This window comes from Tinamus guttatus, unplaced genomic scaffold (genome assembly GCF_059628265.1).
Source record: "Tinamus guttatus ecotype Peru unplaced genomic scaffold, ASM5962826v1 Tinamus_guttatus_pri_ptg000685l, whole genome shotgun sequence".
Lineage (NCBI taxonomy): Eukaryota > Metazoa > Chordata > Aves > Tinamiformes > Tinamidae > Tinamus > Tinamus guttatus.
The window spans coordinates 426774-448418 of record NW_028289219.1 but is presented as its reverse complement, the minus strand read 5'-3'; the positions used below and the strand labels follow the sequence as shown (position 1 = coordinate 448418).

The following is a 21645-nucleotide window of genomic DNA, read 5'->3' as shown; positions in this document are numbered from 1 at the left end:
CTTGGCTTCTTGTTTCCACAGCTGGGGACTCTGCCTTCAGGCCCTTTCTCATGCCAGGTAGGGGCCACCTTTCTGCAAAGGGACATGGCTGTTCCCTTGGCTTCCGAATCGCTGTCCAGGCACCTGAGTGAAGTTACAATTCTGACCCAAGTTTCCACTACTATGAGGAGAACCCAGTCCCGTGTCCAACACCAGAGTGTAGCAGCCTTCCTGGTTCCCAAGGGATATGTCTCATTCCGCCTGCGATGAATTCCCACTCGACTAACCAACGAATCTGAGTATTTACCACTCCGGCATAGCCTGAAATGAACTTCTGTTTTGATTTTTCAGGCTGGCCACTGAACCACAAAACCAATCCATCCAGACCACTTTGTGAACAATAAATTACACCCGCCTTGCTGCTCAGCACCCCTGGCGCGTTCCTGGCGCCTGTCCCCACCTCGCTTCACCTTTCCCAAGGTCATCTCCTCAGCTGAGTCTGAGCAGGACAGATGGAGCCGACACGCAGCAAAACCCTGGGCTTACTCATCCCCTTCCCTTGCACAGCCGCTTCCCCTGCTGCAAGGAAAGCCACCGCAGTGGTGACCTCCGAGTTCTCCTCACCGTGCACCGGGTCTGCCCAGCACCAAAGGCTTCGTTGGCATCTTGGCTTCCTCCCCATGGCCCCTTTGAGCCTGGCCCAGGCCCGGCAGTGGTAGGAGATGTTACTAAACCTTTCTAGGCGCAGGGGTGGAAAGAAGCCTGGTGGAGGAAGCCTTGCTGGGGGAAGGGAAGAGACATTCCCGCCTCGGTCATCATGCAACTTTCCCCTTCCTCTTGCTCACTCCCTTGCTGACCTTTGGCTGAGTTTGTCAAAGCCGTAAAGGAAAAGGGAAAAAGGAAAAAAAAAAAAAGAGAGAAACTAAAAAGCAAGACAGGTTGAAAGGACAGGCAGAGACAGAGATGTTATCTCACCCCTAATAATGATTTATTGCCAAAGGATGGGTGGATGGAGGCAGAGCGCTAAGCATGCGCTTTTGTAGGCGGCAGAGAGGATTTGCAGAGGGACATCCAAGGAGGCAGAGGCACGCGCACACACACATGCTGAATAGCAGGAAGGAGGGAAAAAAAGCCCTGTGATGAGAGCTGCTAAATTATGCAAACCTGTCCCGAGGCATGCAGAGCAATTCCTGTGGCTGCCGGTCATTCCCAAGGCAGACAGGCCACCAGGACACAAAGTCCTGCCCCAGCAGGCAGAGGAGGAGATACCAGCCCAGCTCACGCCTTTCACAGAGCTCATCATGGGTTTTAAATAGGCAATTCGTGCTCAAATACCCCAGGCAGCTCTGAGTATCTCAAGCACAGTTTCTACTGTGCTATACCAGGCTTTAACATCCCTACATGAAGACAGAGAGACCTGGGGAGCTCTCATGTGCCTCCCCACCCCAGCTGCATTTCTCAGTTCCTCCTCACATCATTTCTCAAGCATGCATCAAATGCATGTTAAAGAGGACCTCAAGCTGCCTAGGCCCCAAATACAAGGTTTATGTTGCTAAAATGAGACCAACAACGGAGATGGCTTAAGTTACAGTAGTGTTTCTTGTCTGGACAGGAATAATCTAATGGCCAAAAGGGACAGTGCTGCTTCCCCTACCTCCTCCCCCTTCTCCCTGCTGTCCACTCCTCTTGCATTGTCTTTGGTCTTCTGGTGAACCAGTGCAGCTCACTGGAAGAGCAGAGCATCAACTCAGCAAGTTCCCCATCCCTGCTGATTTAGGGAGCTGAAAGAGCTCCCATCAGGCTGAAGAGGGGCCAGGAGAGGGGCCAGGCCAGGAGACAAGGAGCGAAGGGTGCTGAAGTGGGACCCTTTCAACACTGAGTGATTATAGTATTTGCACTGTCTCATGGAACATCTGCTGGGGCTGGGCTACAAAAATAATCCCTGTCTTCTTCATCACGGTTGGAAGAGCTCAAGGCCATCTCCTAGACTATCTCAAGCTGCCACGAGTTCTCAATGTGGTGTGTGAATTTATTTTGTATGTAAAGAACCCACTACAGCTGGCACTGCTTAGTTTTTCAAAATAAATCCAGATTATTGCTATCCTGCTGGCTCAGTTCTTGCAACCATTTTAACATTTGCCACCTATCACTGAGGACAAATAGCTGGTCTCATTCGCACAGATCAGGCCCCGGGAGACAGGATTAGCTGACCGTAGTGAAAAACAGCACCAGTGCTAGAACCCAACCCAGAGCCACTGAACAGGAACAGTGTGAGTCAAAGTAACAATCCTGCAGAGCAGCACAGTCATGGATCAATCATCTCAGGGCAGGAAAGCTAGAAGGACTTGCCAACATCAGTTAAGCTATAATCTTATTCTCTAAGAAAGAAAAGCACTTGGACGGAACTGTCCTGCTGAGGAGCAGAGATGTTCTTTTAAGAAGCAATTTCATACACAACCTCTTGATGCAGTTAGTTACTTCTTTCTAAAGTCATCTATAGCAAAAAAATACCACCAACACAAAAAATTAATCCGCTGCTGTCCACATGTCCTTCTGCATGTCTTCAGATTGCTATCCAGTCCCCACGTCCTAGCATGATGGCAGGGAGGGAACAGAATGTCACGGAGGGCAGAGAGGAGTGGGCAGAGAAAAACTGTGGGAGAACCAGGCCTGGATTTTGTCATGACTTGGATGGGAATTCAAGGGGAATGGGGACTTTATTAGGAGCCAAGATCTCCCCAGGGAGATGACACACACTGCTGTGGGTAGGGATTTTGGGGAAGTTTTGCTATTCTTAGCCTCTCTTTCCTCTCCTGTATATTTGTGCCTAAACAAGATTCCCAGAGACTTTTTCACTGTTACTGTCACTGCCTGTGAACTCTACTCACAGTGAACACTGTTAAGACAAAATGTTTATAATGTGTTCGCATTCAGATAAAACTTTTCATGTGCACAAAATGTCATTACTGGTAGTTCTTTCCCTTCTCCTCATCTCTTCTTTGCCCAAAGTCTAGAGCAGAACTTATTTTGCAGCAAGCTATTTATGGCCCGAGAGAAGCCGTGTTGATAGTCTGAGATTCACAGCTCCATTCCTGGGTGACAAGACAGATTTTCTTTGAAAGTCTTCTTCAGTCAGCAGCAAAAGACAAAAACACCTCTAAGACTGGATAGTGAAGATCTCTCTCTCATTATTTTGGACATCAACACTTGACTTTCGTTTTATATTTGTCTCCACCTAGTTTTCTACCACGAGCTCAGACCACACTCACCATCATCAAGAGTTCAAGCTACTGAAATGCTCCCACCCCATTCGGTCTCTACTGCACTAGGCTGGGAGAAATGCCATCTGGGACCTTTTGCCTGCTCTGTCCTCCAAACCATTGCATTTGTTTATTTCTTTCCTCCCCTCAGTCTGTTTTGTCTGTTCAGACTGTACAATCCTTTGGGTGTGAGCCCTCTTCACTGACAAACTGCACTGTGTTTGGTGCCTAACAAAAGCTATCCCTGCTTTTCTTCCTGGACACATCTTTCCACTAGGAAATGCATCTGGACATTTGGCTTCCTTGCCTTCATGTTCTTGTAAGAACCATGATGCTTCCTTGCTGGGGACTTTTTTTCCTATGTTGGGATTTGCAAACCCAACCTGGAACAAAGGGGTCTTGGAACAAGTGTTTTTAGCCAGCAGAATCACAAGAAGCAGGACGAGCCAGCTGCCCATGCAGACACAGGCAGTCTTAGGGTGAGAAGCATTCATACCCATAAAGCCAATATCCAGAAACCACTACTGTAACTCAATGGCTTGGCCATTGGTAGATGAGGAAAACCTTTGAAGACATTACCTCCCTGAGGCAGGTATAAATGGGACAGACAAGGACTCGAAAGGGCTCTCCAGTGCTGCTCCTCATGGTGCCGAAGACTTCGCAGAGGAAGGTGATGAAGCCCAGCCAGCGCTCCACGTCCCGCTGCTGCAACTCCTCCCGCATGGTGAAATCCTTCTGCAAGAGGGACAGAGACAACAGGCTTCATCAGCAAAACCGCATTGCCACAGGAGAGGCAACGGCCTCAACAGCTGTCTAGAGAGAGAATTAAGAGGAAATTGAAACTCAGGGTGGGGAGAGGAAGAGAGACAGACTGACTCTTTAGTAACAAGCGGGGAGATTACTCAATGTAGAGTGGCTGAAATTTCAACACTGCAAAGCCACCATAAAGTAGGTACTGTGGAAATAACATCGACCTCTGCAATAACTGTCACGACCTGAGATAGATATGGCTTCCCCAGTGTCCTGCCTCCCCCCTGCTTCCTCTAAGAGGCTTAAGGGACCTTTTCTGCATGCAAAAATAAAACTGAAGAAAGCCAGCAACGAACAGGTCAAATGCAAGATGAACAAAAAGGACACAAGTGGCCCAGCTGGGCTTAGTGGACACCAGCTCAGCCTGCCTATGTCCTTCCCTCCTTTATCCACGTGGAGCTTCCCAGTGACCCCAGCTGCTCTCCCTGGGAGTCTCATAAGATTATATCAGGAGACTGGCTCCCTGCCCAACCCGAAGAGGATCAGGGGAGAACAGACTTGGCACTAGAAGGTCACCTTGCTCCTGAGCTGCATGGTTGCCTTGATCAATGATTATGAGAATGACGAGATCTATGGAGCAACATCAGGACGAAAAGTTTAGAGAGATAGTTGCTTCCCCATCAATCTTCCATTCAGAGGGGAAAACAAAAAAGCTGTTAGTTCATCCCAAAGCAGGATATAAAAACACATCTGTATGGTGAAGACCAAATGAAACACAGAAATGCAAGTAAGAAATCTTCTAGAGGGCAACACTTGCGACTGTGGTAACACATGGGAGTGTGTGTGGTGCAGAGCTAAGAGCATTTCCCCAACATCACAGCAATACTACAGGATCTTCTAGCGAGACATCTCACATGGTCTTGCTTGTCTGCCTCCACAGTGACCTCTCCTTGTTGGTAAAAATCAGCAGATATTATGTAGGGGAAAATTGGAGAACAAGACAAGTTTATGCTCAACAGTGTGTTCCCAATGTGGGTTGCGCAACCTGTTAAATCCACCAACTAAATAAATTATCCGGTATCTTTTTCATCTCAGTTTATTCCTGCTGCCTGAGACAAAGACGCTGCTGCTCCCAATGCCCCAACCTGCAGCTGCACTCTGCAGACTCAGACGCATTTAAAGCCACCACACCGACCGCTGGGCTCATGCCTGGACGACACATAGGAGCTGCTTCTTTTGAAACAAAGGTAGGTAAAGAAGGTGAGGCCAAAGCTCAGTGATAATTTTCATGACAATTGCATGCACGGAAGATCCAAGAAAGAAGTTATTTATGTTTCAGTACAAAAGGAAAGAAGTATTTGCATATGCAGGAAAAAGACTTGTAAAATAACTGAGCCACTTATTAACCAAACAGGGATGACTAATTCCTCCCTACACCCATTTCTAAAAGGCAGTTGCCCAACTGTGTCTGCGAATCTGAGATCGACCTACAGCCAAATCCTGCTTTCCCATTTTCTGGGGAAGGCTGCAGAGCTCTTCCTTTTCTTATCGAACCATTCCCGGGATGGCAACGGAGGAGAGAATGAGCTGTGAGCTCAGGCTGCTAACCCAGAGTGACCGAGTTAGCTGTTCTGCACTTGCCACTCAAGCTCTGATAAGGAGAGAAAAAACAAAACAACAACAAAAACATAATAAAAAAAATCAAGTGTCTTTTTTTTTACCACTGAGCAAACCAAAAGCCCCAAATACCCAAGTGCTTGGACACGTGAAGGGGCTCATCCTCCCCTTTCCACGTGGTGACCCTCAGCCCCTTAGGGCTTTCCTGTTTGCAGCCCCAGGGACACCCGTCCCGCAGCCTCCGCGGTGCAGCCTGGCGCCCGCCGCAGCCCCGTGCTGCCCCGCGCTGTCCTGCTCTCCACCTCCGGCGCTGAAGGCTCCCGTACAAACCCCAGCTTCCTGCCTGGAAACGCTCGCTGACGCACTGCTCTTTCCTGCAGGGGACCACATCAATCCAGTCCGAAAGCCGTTTAATGTTTCGGGATTGCCGGAGCATGCTGGGAAATTCTTCGCTGCTCGGGATAACCACATGAACTCTGGCACTATGCGGTACGCAGACCAGCCAAAAACAGCCCTGTGCAAGCAGGGAAGCAAGAAAAAAGTGTATATATACATATCCCATGTGGATTTGCTTGGAGAGATTCAGGGGGTCAACACACAAGCTACGTTCTGTGTTTCCAAACTTCCTTAAGTAGGCAGTCCTCCTAGCATCCCTAAAAGCTATCAAAAAAGCCAGCCAGGCTGGGGTACCTTGCAGTCAAACGCAAGATTTACGTTTTGATCATGTCCGGAGAGATGGGTTTGTTGCCAGCTCAAACACTTTGCGGAGAAAATACACCTTGCCTTATTTACTGCTGGCAGAGCGCAGCCTTCTGCAGTAAGTGATTCATAGTCGATTACTGGAAAACTAAAGGGAAAAAATAAAAAACACTGCACGAAACTCTTCCTTTACATTTCTCCTTCCAACATATTGCTCTGCTTCAGTCTAGCAACCAAAATCCTCTGAAGTGTGTCAGAGAAAAATATCCACCTTGCTCAGAGATTCTACCTCCCTGTTGCTGGTTCAGGAACCAAAGCATCTGCAATCACTGTCTAAGTGCTTGGAACAGGAGAAAAAGCTTTTCTTTGATAGCACATGAGGCATCTCTGGCATATCATAGAATCACAGAATCATAGAATGCTGAAGGTTGGAAGGGACCTCTAGAGGCCATCCAGTCCAACCCCCTGCACACACAGGGTCACCTAGAGCACGTGGCACAGGACTGCGTCCAAGCGGGTTTGAAGATCTCCAGAGAAGGAGACTCCACAACCTCTCTGGGCAGCCTGTGCCAGGGCTCCGGCACCCTCACTGTTAAAAAATTTTTCCTTAAGTTCCTGTGGAATTTCTGGTGCTTCAGTTTGTGGCCATTACCTCGAATTATGAGACTCTTAGGAGAGCCATCCTTGATGGGATAACATCGGCAAGGCAACAGGCTGGGAGACCTGGAGACTGGATGCCAGGGCTTTGCACCCAACAGATCCTTCTTTGTCAGATACCAACAGATCCTTCCTTGGCTGTGTAAGTAACAGAAAAATCAGCCAAGATAGATTGCAGCAAGATCTCCCAGCTCTGGGAACACAAAATCCTGGGACCTTCCCTGGCCCTGGACTGAACCCACTGCCCCAAGGCTTTTGCCAAACACCCTGGTAAGGATTATCTCGGGGTAGCACTGGCCACCCACCACCAGGGAGGAGAAACCTGCCCCGAATTCCATGAGTGCTAATTTACTTGAGTGCATTTATTTGTAGCAAATTATTTACTTGACTCCATCCATTGCCAAAGAAAGCACGCATAGTATTTTAGCGACATGTCATGTCTGAACAACTTTATTTAATGCAGCAGCATGCATCCACCCAGTGTCCCAGAGGACTTTCCACTCCTAAATAATAAATAATACCCGAGCTGGAAATCCCGGCAGGGCAGGCTGCAGAAGGCATTCCGCTGGCAGATCCAGGGCGAGGGCCATCTCCAGGAGCAGATGCAGCACGGGAGGACTGCTCCAGGCTGCATTAGCACTGCTCTCACGCCGCTGCTCCGGGTGAGAGCAGGGAAAGCCTTGCTGCAAAAGCCATTAGCAGGGCAGCCTCCACATCTGGTTACACACCTGGGCTCTACTCTGGTCTCATGGGCTGCGTTACAGTCACTGCACCTTGTGCTCGGTGTCCTGGTGTCTGTTAGAGGGAAGTGACACCAATGTCTCTGCTAAAGCAGGAAAAGCATCAAAGCAGCATATAGGTATTACAAGAATCAGTCCCTAGAGATCCAAATCTCAGCGAAAGCTGAGCTTGCAGCATGTGGGGTCTCTCTTCAAAGCATCCCAGAGACCTTGACTTCTGCCCCACCTAAGGCACTGCTGAGGATGGCCCCAAAGCAGGAAGGAGGGAAGTAGCACGCAGAGCTGTGTGCTTAAGCTTGGCCTTAAGGCAGTAGGATTCACTAGAAGGACAACCCGCAGATGAGTGGACCAAGAGAAACATCACCCGGATGGAGGCTGCCTCATCTCCCCTTGGGTGCCCACGTTGCAGACGCTTCCTTCCGAGCAGTCTGACAAGACTGCTGTTGTAATCAGCAGGGATCTAGTTGATTTGGTCAACGGAGTTAAGGATGTGATTCATCTGGCCAAGCGTAGGCTGGGTGAGTCGAGATGGATTTGCACCCTTGCCTCTTCTGACAGCACTGGCTACCTCCCCATTGACTATTATGATAGGCAAGGATGAACTGCAGACACCAACAGTTAACCAGAGGAATCTCACCCAAGGAGAGAACAGCACTGGACTAGGGTTCCAAAAACCGTGAATGACTCAGTGGATTGCAGCCCAAAACAAGGGTATTGCTGTTATTTAGACTATAAGAACACTTCAGCAAGACTGGTGACCCAAAGGACTGGGCACAAAAAAAGGTGCAAGGCAACTCAGTTGCTTTCCCCAGAAGCTCACAACCAGAAGAAAGGTGGGATAGGCAGAGAGCTTCAAAGGGCTCTCTCCACCTATCTAAGAGCACCAAGAGCGAGCTTTGCTATCGCAGCATCAACACCACAGGCCAGTGACAGCCTGGGGAACAGAATCCCTGCCCCAACTCCCCCGCATCTGATAGAATCACATCCGGGAGGCTCCTGACCCAGCAGCTTGTGAGCCATGCTGGAGGAATGGCCTTCATGTCTCTGGACCATGAATGCAAAGCAGGAGAGAAGATTTCAAAAGGCTGAAACACACAAAGAAACAAGATGTCATGGCTGCTGCCCTGCCCAATGAACTTTATTTGCTCTGGAAATGCCTCACGCAGTTATATAAAAATAACCTGTGGATTGGCTTGCCCCATGCTTAGATTGTGATGTCAGTGCAGTAGGCAAATTATCTTTCATCAGTTTGTCTGTATTTTTAAACATCAACCTTATTACTAATTTGGGGGTGCCCTAGCCTGTAGATAATGTGAGCATGTTTATTGGATGACCTGCCTCCAGAGCTTGTATCTTAAAATAAAGGGTATTTATACCAGGTAGGAAAGTTTGACCTCGCTTCACTGCCTGGTTTGGGAGAAGAGTTCATTAGAAAACCATGCAACAAGTGGTGGGGATGCTGACAGGATCTTCGGGGAGGTCTCGGGCAGGAGATGACTGAGGCAGAGACCAGAGTGTAGGATGCCAAGCACTTCATAATGCAGGGCTACAGCATACGGATGTTCAAGAGGCTGAAAAGTAGGAGCAAAGACACCAAGAGGTCATCTTGGCTCCTGCGTTGGAAGAGAGCACCTCATGCCTGTGTTAGAGGCAGTCCACACTTCCATTCCCATGGTATGGATGAAGCCTGGACACAGTTCAGCGCTCCTTTTGGCATCCTGAGTTTAATCCTAAGCTTGGCAAAGTCTTTTTGAGCTCAAGAAATGGGAAGAGAAAATGCCACTGTCCCAGGGCCCTCCAGTCTTGCATTCCTGTCAAACTCCTCCTCTCCCAATGTAGATGCAACTCATGTAACACTCCTTGGCCCAGGCATGAGGTTTCTTAAATATCAGAACCAAGCTATAAGAGCTGAGGACTATCTATTCTATAGGAGAAGAAAGAAAATCCTTCCTTTTTTCCTACACCATTTTTGTCAGGCAGACTCAAACAAGAAGAGAAGCTATATTGTACTTTAACCATAGGATCTAAGGCTTTGCTCCAGCTCAGACAGCTGTGGCTGAAATTCATCCCCTGGGAGTCAGTCATTCTTTTTAAGACAGCTCCCAAATTACTCTACCCCAGATCTGGGCCCACCAACTCATGGCTGACAGTGTCAGCAGCAAGTTAGAGGGCAAAAGTTTACAATGGGATAAAAATGAGGCTAATTTAAGCATCACCACCTTCTGATGGAGGAAAAAAATAACACATTTGAGCTTGTTGCTCTGTAAATACAGGGTTCTTCTGGCAGCCCTGCTGTTTACTCAGTCATTGTCAAGGAGGCAGGAATTACTGAGTCAGAAATACTGTGCAAAATATATATATAATGCTTAGATATCACAGAGATAGGCACTACATAAAGAGCTGAGAGAGGCTGTGCTAATTCCTTGATCTTACTGGCAAGTGCTACAAAAGTTTAGAGCCTTAAATGGCTCTTTGGAAAGGATCAGTGATATATAGTGATATATAAAACAGATTCAGAGGAAGCTGCCTGGTACCAGCTGGGACAGCACAGACCTATGTCGCTCTTCTTTCCTCCCAATTGCACTTGCACACAGGTTTTGTGGAGCTTCTGCTCACAGAAGCACCCTCCATCTGCTCCCTCCCAAAAACCTCCCCAAAATAACTATAATCAATGATACTGTGTACTGGATGTCACTGTCTTATTCTCTAGGACTTGGCTTCTTTTTTAAATACTGGCACTTAGATCCCAGCTTGGATTAGCTTCTGGAGCCAAGCCTTGCTTGATGGCCAGTGTAATCCAGTTAGACAAGTAGTTTCATGGCCACTAGCTTGCAAATGATGTTTAGGAGCTGCTTGATGAACCTGTGACAGCAGAATCACATATGCTTTAGGTTGGCAGGGACCTCTAGAGATCATCTAGTCCAACCCCCCTGCACACGCAGGGTCACCTAGAGCACGTGGCACAGGACTGCGTCCAAGCGGGTTTGGAAGATCTCGAGAGAAGAAGGGATCAATGAAGCATCTTCTAAGCAATGGCTTATACTTGGGCAAGACCTTAGCTCATAGCATGATAAAGTGGCCATCACAACACATCAGCTTCAGCACCACGGCAGGCCTGTCACTCCTCGTATGACTCCTGAGGCTCAAAACATGCTACGTGCTGCTGTCCAGTACAGCACAGACACCCTTGCAGACTAAGGATGGCCAAAAGATGAACTGAGAACATTGAACCCACTTGGCTTTGCAGAGTTACCACAGAGCTTATTGGCAGATCGAGGTAACATGGAGTGCTAGAAGCTCTCAGCATCTTTTACCTACCTCCTAATCTACCCTCCCTAACAGAAATCAAGGCAAATGATGCCCTCACACTGGAGGTGCCCTTGTTGTGGCAGGGATGAATTTCCAAGTTTTGCCTCGTTCACGGGGTTTACTTCTTCTCAAGCCAAAAGCAATTGCTGCCTACGTAACTGTAGCCACAAATCACCATGAAGACACAAAACAGTTGAGGTTGGCAGACACCTTTGGAGATTGTCTGGTCCAAACTCAAGCACGTTGCCCAGGACCATGTCCAGTTGGGTTCTGAATATCTGCAAAGTTGAAGATATAAATTTAAAAAGACTTTGGATTGCTACATGTCGTCATCTCATGAGGACTGCTTTCATTTCTGAATCTAACAGAGTGTCTTCAAAGCAGAGCTATCGCCCAAGCAGACAGTTTCCACTGAAATGCCATACTCCACAGTGGCACAAATCTTAAAGCTCTTTTGCTGTACTAAACTTATGGATAACTCTGGATATGGCTCTAAGGAGAATTAGAGACTCAGGTTTCTTGTTTCTTTGAAGATCCCTCAAAACTTTCACACACCTGCCAGAAGGAAAGGAGGAAGAGGGAGGTGCCACTGACTTAGCTAGCACTTACAGCTTCTCCACCCTCACTGTCTGCCCTCATCAATTGAGGAAGCCAGACAGGTAAGTAAGGGTCATGACATCATTTCGCTTAAGAGTGGGAGGGTTCACCAGGTGGAATCAGCTGTCCTCCCTTGTGCCTGTGGCTGCAAGAGGGGGTCTTCTTCTCCAAGGAGGACCAGGCTCTCTGTCCAAATCTCTGTTGACACTCCAACTTGAGGGCCACCATGTTCCCTGTAGACTGATGACAGCACTCCAGGTTCCTCCTAGTGACCATCCTCCCGTGAGAGGTGGCTCTAACCTGCCAGGGAAGAGCAGATCCCTTTGGGATCCTGTTTTTCAGCTTCCAAGCCAAGAGTAGGACTAGGCAATACGGAGCATGAGGACAGTTCTGGGAAGCAGAGCTTGCTTTATTTCTAGCTTCATGTGGGTTCCTATCACCTCTGTACCCTGATTTCCCAGCTGACAAATGGGAACAATTTACTCATCTTCCTTTGCAAAGTGCTTTGGGGTGTGTAACTGAGACATGCAAATTACAATTACTATTACTCCAACAAAGGCGCTATTGACATTTAAAACAGATAAGCCTTTTAAATTACAGATGACACTCTGTACGCAGCCTTGCAAAGGTCTGGGCTTCACCCAGCCGCAAGGCACTTCCCTCCCACAGATTTTCACCACCATTTCCTCTAGGCTCCATTGACACACACGAGCTTACCCTGGCTCTTCTTGGAGTGCTTCAACCACTTGAGCAAGAGCAGCAAATCCAATCAGTTGTATTTAGGGTGGACCTGGCTTCATCATCCTCCTGGATCAGCCCTGCTTTCCACACTGAGCTCTTCCCAAACGTTTTGACAGAGGTCTCCAAGGTGTGCTAAATGGTGAGGCTATGGGGGTAGAGGTCCTCACCCGACCTGCAGTCACCATCATACAGCCAGCTACTACCCATCAGCTCACAACCAAAAGAAAACCCGTGGAATCAGTCTACAACATCACCACAAGGGTCTGCCGCTGTCAGACAGAAACAACCCACAAGAAAGGTCTCCTTGCCTGTTCTTACCAAGGAAGTCGTGCTTCTTCCTCGCTAAAGGGTTCAGGTAGGAAGGGGAAATTACAGTCAATTCCTGAATCTTCTTAAGATTTGGTGGGAAATGATGCCAGGCAAACTGTCTAGGACTAGGATCACCCATGCATTTTGAATTCCTCATTTTTTGGGCGCTTCCTTGAAGGTAGCTGATTATCAGAGACATGCAGACTGGAACCAACTGCAGCTGCTGCCAAATCACCTATCTGAACAGATGTTACCCAGATCCCTCATCAGCTCTCATCTCTCCATGACCCTCTGTCTGGCTCTAAACTTGGGATCAATAGCAATCACCCACCTGATGCGGGTGTCTGAAGGCTTGAGTCTGCAATGCCTCCAAGGGCCCTGGAGGCACTAGCAGTTAATTATTAATTCAGTCAAGCTGCACAACACCAGAACAGGAACAAAATAGTGGCTTTGCAAATACAGAGGCACTGCTGTTAATCTGGCAGTTGCTAGTGATGCTGGAGCACTGTCTGCAGGTGCTCTGAGACAACTGCGATGATGAAGCAGTACAGCAGGGACAGCAAAAACAGCAACCCCCTTTAGCAGCTGTTCTGGTGCAGAGACCTGCTTTAATCACCCTCTAACGAGATGGTTTGCACAAAGTAAGCTGAGCAGGGGCAGTCCCAAGGAACTCACACAGTCTCCTTATTGCCTCTTATTTTCTCTTTGAGAGAAAAGAAAAATAAAGATGTATTCAGATGTGTCCACATCCTAAAAGAGCAGCACATCCCAAAGATCAGTGGGGTTCAAAGCAGAAAACCTCATTTTGACCAGAACAGAGCACCCTCTCCAGTAAATCAGAGGCACACACCTAATGATTGCAGGACTATTCCTTCAAATAACTTCCAAGTAGGGTAATGGGCAGAGCACAGTCACTCTACGAACAGACAGTTGGTCACCAAGAGCAGCCAGGGATGCTTTTGGTGCTGTCAGATTGCTTCATCAGAGGGCTATTTGCTCACACTTCCTCCAATGAAAACTCTGTCACCTGGACCATTTCCCTGTTATTCATTTTTTTCTGTCACTCTTCCATCCAAGCACCCTTCTGGGTTAAGGCAGGAATCACAGTCACACACGAGGGCATTAGCCTTTTTCTTAGCTGGTGAACAACAAGGTGTCACCACATTGCTTAGAGCCCCTTTTCTCCCACAAGAACATGTTTTATGAAGCAGGTCACAGGCTCTGTACAAACACATACAGCAAAGAGACAGAACCTTCCCAAGCCAGACCAGTCAGGGCACAGGAGGGATGCAGGCAGACACAAGGACACGGGGATACAGGGAACCATCACATTTGCACCCAAGCCATTGTCACCGTCTTTGCCACTCTCAAAGAGGAACCTGCACAAGATCCTCCCAGACCACAAATACCTCCTAGGCAACATGACACATGGAGAATGTTAGGTTGGTGTCTTCAAGAGATCCATAGATTTCCTCTGGAAAGGGCCTGGCAGGGAGACAGGGATCACCCAGAGCATCGGGGTGCAGAGAGCACCATGGGGTAAAAGCCAGGAGAGGGACATCAAGGGGGACAGGGCATCATCCAGGCACTGCAGCCTGCCAGGAGGCAAGGAGAACAGGACAGCAGTGGTCAAGGTGCAAATAAACACAAAGGTTGGTGTGTCCACACAAGAACAAAACCCAAAGGAAACAGGGAAGACAAAAAGAGAAACATCAGAGAAGCAGGATAGAGAAAGCTGGAACAGAGAGGTGGGGGAAATCATCACCCCCAACTTCATGTGAAAGGGCTGCCCACAAGCAAAGATACCATCTCTAAGTGATCCCTGCTGTGTGCAGGGCTTTTTGGGCTTTCTCAATGAGTGAGATATCTCCAGCAGCCACCTGCTTTCCCCATCATTTCCTCCAGCTGCAAGAAACAGCTGGGGTTATCAGGCACCTGCCTGCTCCTTAGAGTTGCTGCGACTGATACCGATTGCGTTTGATTTACTAAAACCTCCTCACAAAGCCAGTTGGTCCCTTCTCTGCTTTTGAACTGAGACATTACCAGGAATAGAGCAAAACAAAGCAGCGGCTCTGCTCCACCCCGGAGAGCTGCTTTGCAGCAGCAGGTGCAATGACTCCAGGAACACTCGGGCAGGAGAAACGTCGGCGTGAGGGTGAGGTACGATTAGATCTTCCTAAGGAAAGCCTCGGTAAAGCCTTGGTAAAGCAGAGGAACACAACTCGTTTCCCGCTCTCTTTCCCAACCGGAGGTGCCCGGACACACAGACGGGCAGGCAGCCCCAGGGACCAGCTGGGTTTTGCCACCGACCTGAGAACTTATTTTAAGCTTCACACATGCAATGTGTCCTCTTTACGAGGCAGAGGTGCCGGGGAGTCTACAGGGACGGCCAAGTTTGCAAAGGGAGATGTAACGGCAAGGAAAGCCGAGGAGGGGGCAGCTGCAGGGAGGTGGCAGCGGCCCCTGCCCTGCTGCAAGGTCTGTGAGGCACCGCGGGCTGAGATCCGCAGCTTGTATGTGAAACAAAACAGTGCCCAGTGAAACATCAGCCTGCTCGTGTGAATGGGGGAAATAAGGCAGGGAAAAGAGGCTAATCCCACTGCCTGAGCAGTCCTGATTTACAGCAGCCCTGGGAGGCACGTTTGCAGCAAAGAAACACTTGCCTCGTTATGCTGGTGGCCCTTGCTGTGAAGGACAGGCAAGGAAAAAAGGAAACCCCCCCAGATGCCTTTTGTTCTGCCCGTTTTGTTCCTCCAAAGCCATTTGTCACAAATGTGCTGCCTACCGTGCCCATGCCAAGATGTAGAAGTTGCAATTCAGCCCCTAAAGCTGCTGTGCTGGACCAAGGTCAAACCTTGTGAAGGCCACGTGCACCAAACTCCCGCTAGAGCCCCTCTTCTCCAGCCCTGCACTGTGTGGGATGGCCAGACCATGTTTGTCTCATCCTCCTGGTGAGCAAAGATTCCCAAACCGACCTGGGGGCTCCAGTCTGCTCAGGGCTCTCTGCGTTGTCCCTTTGGGCATGGAAAATGGGGATGATTCTTGGGCTCGGAGTTGCTTCTCTTCCCTCCTCCTGCTCCCAGTGAGAACAAGGTGGCAGAGAGGATGAGCTGCCCTGAGCTGCCTCATGCAGCAGCTCTGCCTCCTTCGTGCCAGGCCAGACCCTTTGGGGAGCATCATTCCAGCAAGGAAACAAGCACCCAGCTCTCGTCACGGCAGATGTCCTCGTCTGAGGTCTGAGCACCCCTTGGTGGGCTTGTAGCTGAAGGTGGACACCACGGTGACCCTGACAGTATCCATGGGTGACTGCACCAAGAGGAATGAAGCGTATGCAGCTCAGGAAAGCTGATGTGGGGATGAGGAGCAGAGAAACCATCCCGTGCCCCTTCAATGACAAGCAATATCTCACACGTTTGCTTTGGATGAGGAGGCTTTGGAGAGGATTTTTCTCCTATGTTCTCAGGAACTGCTAGAGGTTCCTGAAACGACATTTCATTCATAATGTTTTGGACAAGGAAGAACATGGCAGTCATTTACTGTGGTTGGTGGGAGACTATCCATCTGCCAGCGTGGCTCTGCACGACTGCCTGCATCCGAAGCGCGATGCTCCATCTCTGCTTCTCCGCAATCCCCGGCCCTGGGCCCCTGCAGCATGGGGTGCTATGGCCAGAGATCATGATTTTCACCTTTAGAAGATCAAAAAAGGCTCCCTGGATCCAGCGATGACATGGAGATGGAGAAAACGAGGTGGATGGGAGGGCACGGATTTGTCTGCTTCTTGGGTTGCTGGCGGGTGAACTGCAGCGCAGGGCACGAGGGACGGGGAATCCCACAGCTTACGTTACGTCTTGTAGGACTTCCCATCTCATGCACGCATCAGAAACCTGAACCGCCCTTGTGGCTTCATCGTTTTGCAGTTATCAACACAGAAACTGTCTCGGCAGACCTTTAGGCAGATATCACCTGGCCAGTCTTTAGTCCAGTCTCCCATTCAGAGATCCTCACAGTACCTGGAGTTGCGCTGGCTCTGCACTTGAACGTCGCTGAGCAAACACCAAGCATCCAACTGAGCATCTTTTAAACCTGCTGGACACCAGTTATGGGAATATTAAGGAGATTTAGGGGGACCACAGCTTATTCTTGTAAGTGAAGTAAACATTGAAATGTTCTGCTTTGCAAGCCTGATACTTTTTCCTTCCCCATGCACGGTGCCTGCTTGAACGGGGAGCCACTCCATGCGGTTTTGCTCTTCTCTTCTCTGCGCAGTTTCGCTTCCTGGTTCTCCGGTCCTGGAGGCGATCGAGGGTTGCCAGCCCTGCCAGCGAGCGTTTTTCCAAATGCTCCTCCCACCTCCTCTTCATTAAAGAAAGTAATAAGATACAGAGCAGTAATAATAAAAGAGAAATGGAAGTGGAGCGACTTATCGCGGGGAGGGGAAAAGGAAGCACATGCAAAGCTAATTAGCCTGATTTCAGCCTGTCTGTGCAGAGGAAGAGCGCGGAAGCGATCCCATTAACGGCAGCGCGCTGCACCCATTGATTAAACCGCAGGATGTGCCTGATGCGGCGGCGTTATCAAGGCATGCTCTCTTTTCCTCTGCTCCTTCTGGAATCTCCAGGCTCCTTGGGACTTGGATGCCACACATCCTGGTTTGCTGGCCGAGCACACACAGATAAATGAAATACTCCTGTTGTTCCTTCCCTCCAACTCCTCTGTTTCTGAGACTCTTCCTACTAGGGCTGCTCTCTGCTGTGATTTTGCCATCATTTGTTTAAATGTCAACAGGAGTAAAAAGGATGAGATGGTGCAAAATTGTATCTGCTGTGTGTGTGTGTGTGTGTGTAGGGCCCTGCGAGGCCAGCAGGGCCTGGGCATCCCTGCACCACAAGCACCACCTAGAGGGCTGTGAGGCCCCGGGTGTCCCATGACACCCACTCAGCCTTCCTGGGAAGGGAAGGGAGTCACTGGCTGGGGAGGATGGTGGGAAGGCCTGTCGTGATAGCGGGGCGAGGAAGGGTCCCGTTCACAACGAGGAGGGTTCGTGAGCTGCCTCCCTGGCCTCGAAGAGCCGTCGCATCGCGTTGCTCCATTGCGGAAGGTCCCTGTTGCAGCATCGCAGGTGGTGCCTGCTTGGGACTCTGCGAGCTCCTCCAGGGGGTCTTGGGAGAGCGATTCCAGGTGTTGTCAAGGATGCCAAGGAAGAGCCCCAAATCTTTGCAGGAACAGCAATTCCTGCACGTTGGGTGAAGTGCGATTCGCTGTGGAAGATGGAGCCCATGACCCAAACCAAGCTGGGAACCACGTTGGAGGTGCTGGCAAGCAGCTTGCTCATTATCTGAGGAGCGCCTCAGGGGGCTGCTCAGCAGAGCCCAGTGTGGACAAAACGTCCCATATCCCCAGAAACAAACTGCCCTCTCCAGCACCCCCTGCTGCGCCCAACGGCGGCTCTTGCTCTGCACCCGCGGTTCACAAGGGCTTTGGTGACCTCCAAGGGGCTCCTCGACGCGGCCGGCTCGGCCAGACAGCTGACCCCGCTCGGTGTGGGCCCCCCTTGCTCCAGAACGCTTGTCTGGCCTGAGGGATTTTGCAGCCCACCAGGGCATCCGCTGCCTCTGCGCGAGAGAAGGGAGCCCCGCACTGCGCTCCGGAGCCTCATCCCAGGGCAGCATCGGAGCCTTCTCCAGAGGCCCTGTGCAAGGCGCACCAAGAGATCCTGCCGGATTTCGCCCCGCTGGATAGGGAAGGGGAACCCGGCTCCCAGGCAGTTTAGCTGCCGCCTGTGCTTGCTACGACAACCAGCTGGACGGGGCAGGGACACCCCAGGTAGCAGCGACAGCCGCCTCGGCGCCACGGGCCGGCCGCGCGTAGTCCACAGTCTCCACCTAGAGCCCGGCCCTCGTGCCGCGGCCACCCGCGCTCCTCCGTCGTGTTCCGATGGCCTTTCGGCGAGGGAAAGCCAAGCAGTCCTGCTCATGGAAACGGGGCGTCCCCGCTCATGGAAATGGGGTGCCTCCCCTGCGGAGGACCTGGCGATGCGCAGCTCTTGTGATGGGGATGGAGCTGGGAAGGCCACGGAGCATCACTGGTGGAGACGCGGAGCCTGCGGCACGGCCACAGTGGCACCTTCCCAGCTCTCCAGCGCTAATCGATGTGCGAGGCCGTTCCTCAGCCCGGCGGGCGGCCAGCTCCGCTTTTCCTGGCACGCATTCCTCCCCGCTGGAATCCGGCTCCCTGTAGACACTTGGATAGGTTACGTTTGGCCCCTGGTGACTGTGCAAAATATACTAAACACCCTGTGATGGAATTGTGACACTTCTTCAAAGGCGCTGTTGGAGGTAGCGAGTGTTTTGGGGCCAGAAAGATGAAGCAAATCTCCTTCCTGTTCTTCCCTTTCCCACGCTTTTCATGGGGATGGATGTCCATGGCTCAGGATAAGCCATCCCTTTCCTTGTGGTTGTTTCGAGGGACTTTCGGACTGTGGCAAATCCAAGGGTTTGGAATTCTTTTTTTTCCCTTATATGTTACATATCTTCCAGCTTTTTCCTAGACAAATGTGTCACCGTTGTGTCTGCTGTGAATGAACAGGACACATCTGTAATTAAATCTAATTGAAAACAGCAATGGAAAGATGTCTCGCTGGTTTTGCAGACGGTGCTGGACACTGCTTACAGGTTAGATCCTTCCCAGTATCCCGTTTGGAGCTGTATATGGATTTTCCCATCTCCACTTCTGTCAAACCACAAACCACTCCTCACTGAAGACCCAGACCACTTCCCTTCCAGATCGTAATTGTGTTAAGGGGGGAAAAAAGAGTCTGCTTTCAGCAGTAACCCTATGCATTACTTACATGTCCCATCTACCACAGCATCCACTTACTTTACCATTTCTGGTGTGTTTATCCCTACAAACCCTATGCGCCAGAGAAGTGCTCCTATCACTGAGAGACTAAGCTGCTTGCCCAAATAAACAGGAACTCTGTGGGAAAGGAAGGATTTCAACTCATTCCTTCCAAACCTAGGTGCTCAGCAGTGGCCTACAATTCTTCTTGCACCCTGATCTGTAGCAGGACATTGATTAATTCTCCAGTACCTAATGCCATATTTATACCCCAAGAAGGGATTCTGTCTCAGTGTCCTTGTGGCTGATGGAGATTACCACCCCCATTCCCAATTTCCAGGAAGGGAAATGATGGAGCAGAAAAGAGAGCAGTTACCAAGATTCAGCTGATGATTCTGTGTGGAGATATGCTCTGTGTTATCATCAATATGATGCAATATATAATATCACTAATATGATAAAAGAGAGGGGAAAGCCAAAGGAGCCCAAGTCAACTGGCTCCTCTCACCATTCGGTGTGACAGATCCCGGTTTTGGGAGTCAGTGCCATGAAAGGGAATATGTAGGGACACACCGGGCTGCCTTTACCACCAGGGAGAACGCTGAACCTCCTTGGACCTCAGGAGCCCAAATAACTACCATGGGCTGAAGCGGGATTAACGTGACCCGAAGCCTGGGGTTGGGCTGGAAGCGCAGCACCCACCTCCCAGCTCCTCCTCACACATCCTGTCCTTCCCACCTCGCGGAGCTTCCCGCTCCGCACACCTTCTCACCGTGACTTGCTGACAGACATTTCCTAGGAGGCGTTTGAAAAATATCCATTATATTTCATTTAAAAAAGTGCGAAAAAACCCAAACCCACCGATCTTCAGCAAACACCTGCTAAGAGATAGCCTTAGTGCAAATCATGGTTCAACTGACAGGATCTGGGGCTATGCAATAGAAACAGCCTTCTGGATCCTGGCACCAATGTCTTCCCAAATGCAGGGGAATGTCAGATTTTGACTCTCCCCAGATTCATGCATGAGCTTTGAAACAGGCGGGGTTGGTCTGTGCATATAGACACACCCTATTATTTTTTCTTGTTGTTTGTTTAAAAAACGGTATTGCCCTTCTGTTTTATGTGTTGTTGGGAACGGTTGCTAAGGGGAGCGGTGTAGGTTACAGCCCCAGTGATGCCCACTCTAAGAATACACTTTGCTATGCATAGTTCAGATGCAGACACATCTTGGCTATAAAGAGCATGGAGATTTCAACAGAGGAATAATCCAACTTATGTTACACACGGAACGTTTGTGACACATCGCTTAAAAACACCCCTCCACCCTCCAAAAAAACTCAAAAGACCATCACAAGCAGTGTTTAAGGCTGAAATTAAAACTGTGACAATCTCTGGCAGGAGACTTCCTTTTAATTTTTGAATCAAGGGGGTATTTATAAAGAGGCAAAGAAACCATATGCATGTATGCCAAGCCCTCAAAATTCCCTGGGCCCAGTTTGGATGTGTCCCTCCAGGAAGTTCATGCTAGGACCAACCTCTGGATCTGCCTGTCCAGGCCCACAACTTCCATTGATGTTAAAGTGAATGGGCTGTAGCTGCCTCCTCTGGCCTGGACTCATCGGAGCGGAGGAAAAGGCACCGTTACCATGGAAAAAGCAGCTCATTAGCCTGTTAAACTTAGCAGTGGTGCTTCTGCTAAGAGAGGAAGACATCTGAACCTGGCAGGGTATTTCTTCTGGGAGTAATAATGCAATGAAAGGAGAGCCTGAACTCTTCTTCCTGTGTCTCAGTGCTTGCCCTGTGCTAGATGTGTTAGATGCTAGAAATACCCCTTTCACAGAGGAATTCCCTGCTCTGTGCACGTGCAGCCATTGCCTGGGAGCTAAAGATCACTCCACGTCCTACTGGTGACAGCATTCAGGACTTCTGTGCTACGGAAACGCATTTTCTGCGTGTATCCAAGGAAAGGGCGACTGCTAGGAGAGGTAGCTTGTGAGGAAAGGGCAGCATCACCCTCTCTCACCATGGAAGAATTGCTGAATCACAGAATCCCAGAATCGTTGAGGTTGGAAAGGGCTTCTATAGATCATCCAGTCCAACCCCCTGCTCCAGCAGGGACACCCAGAGCAGGGGCACAGGGTGGCATCCAG

At 49.8% G+C, this 21645-nt stretch overlaps 1 protein-coding gene across 4 annotated transcripts in view; it reads right to left on the bottom strand.

The window, feature by feature from the left end:
• Positions 1-21645, bottom strand: part of CTIF (cap binding complex dependent translation initiation factor) — a 159444-nt gene that overhangs the window by 17621 nt on the left and 120178 nt on the right. For all 4 annotated transcript variants that reach the window (XM_088536631.1, XM_088536632.1, XM_088536633.1 and 1 more), the window contains one exon: positions 3819-3974. In XM_088536631.1, coding sequence (XP_088392757.1) covers positions 3819-3974 — 156 coding nt within the window. The remainder of the gene's footprint in view (positions 1-3818; positions 3975-21645) is intronic.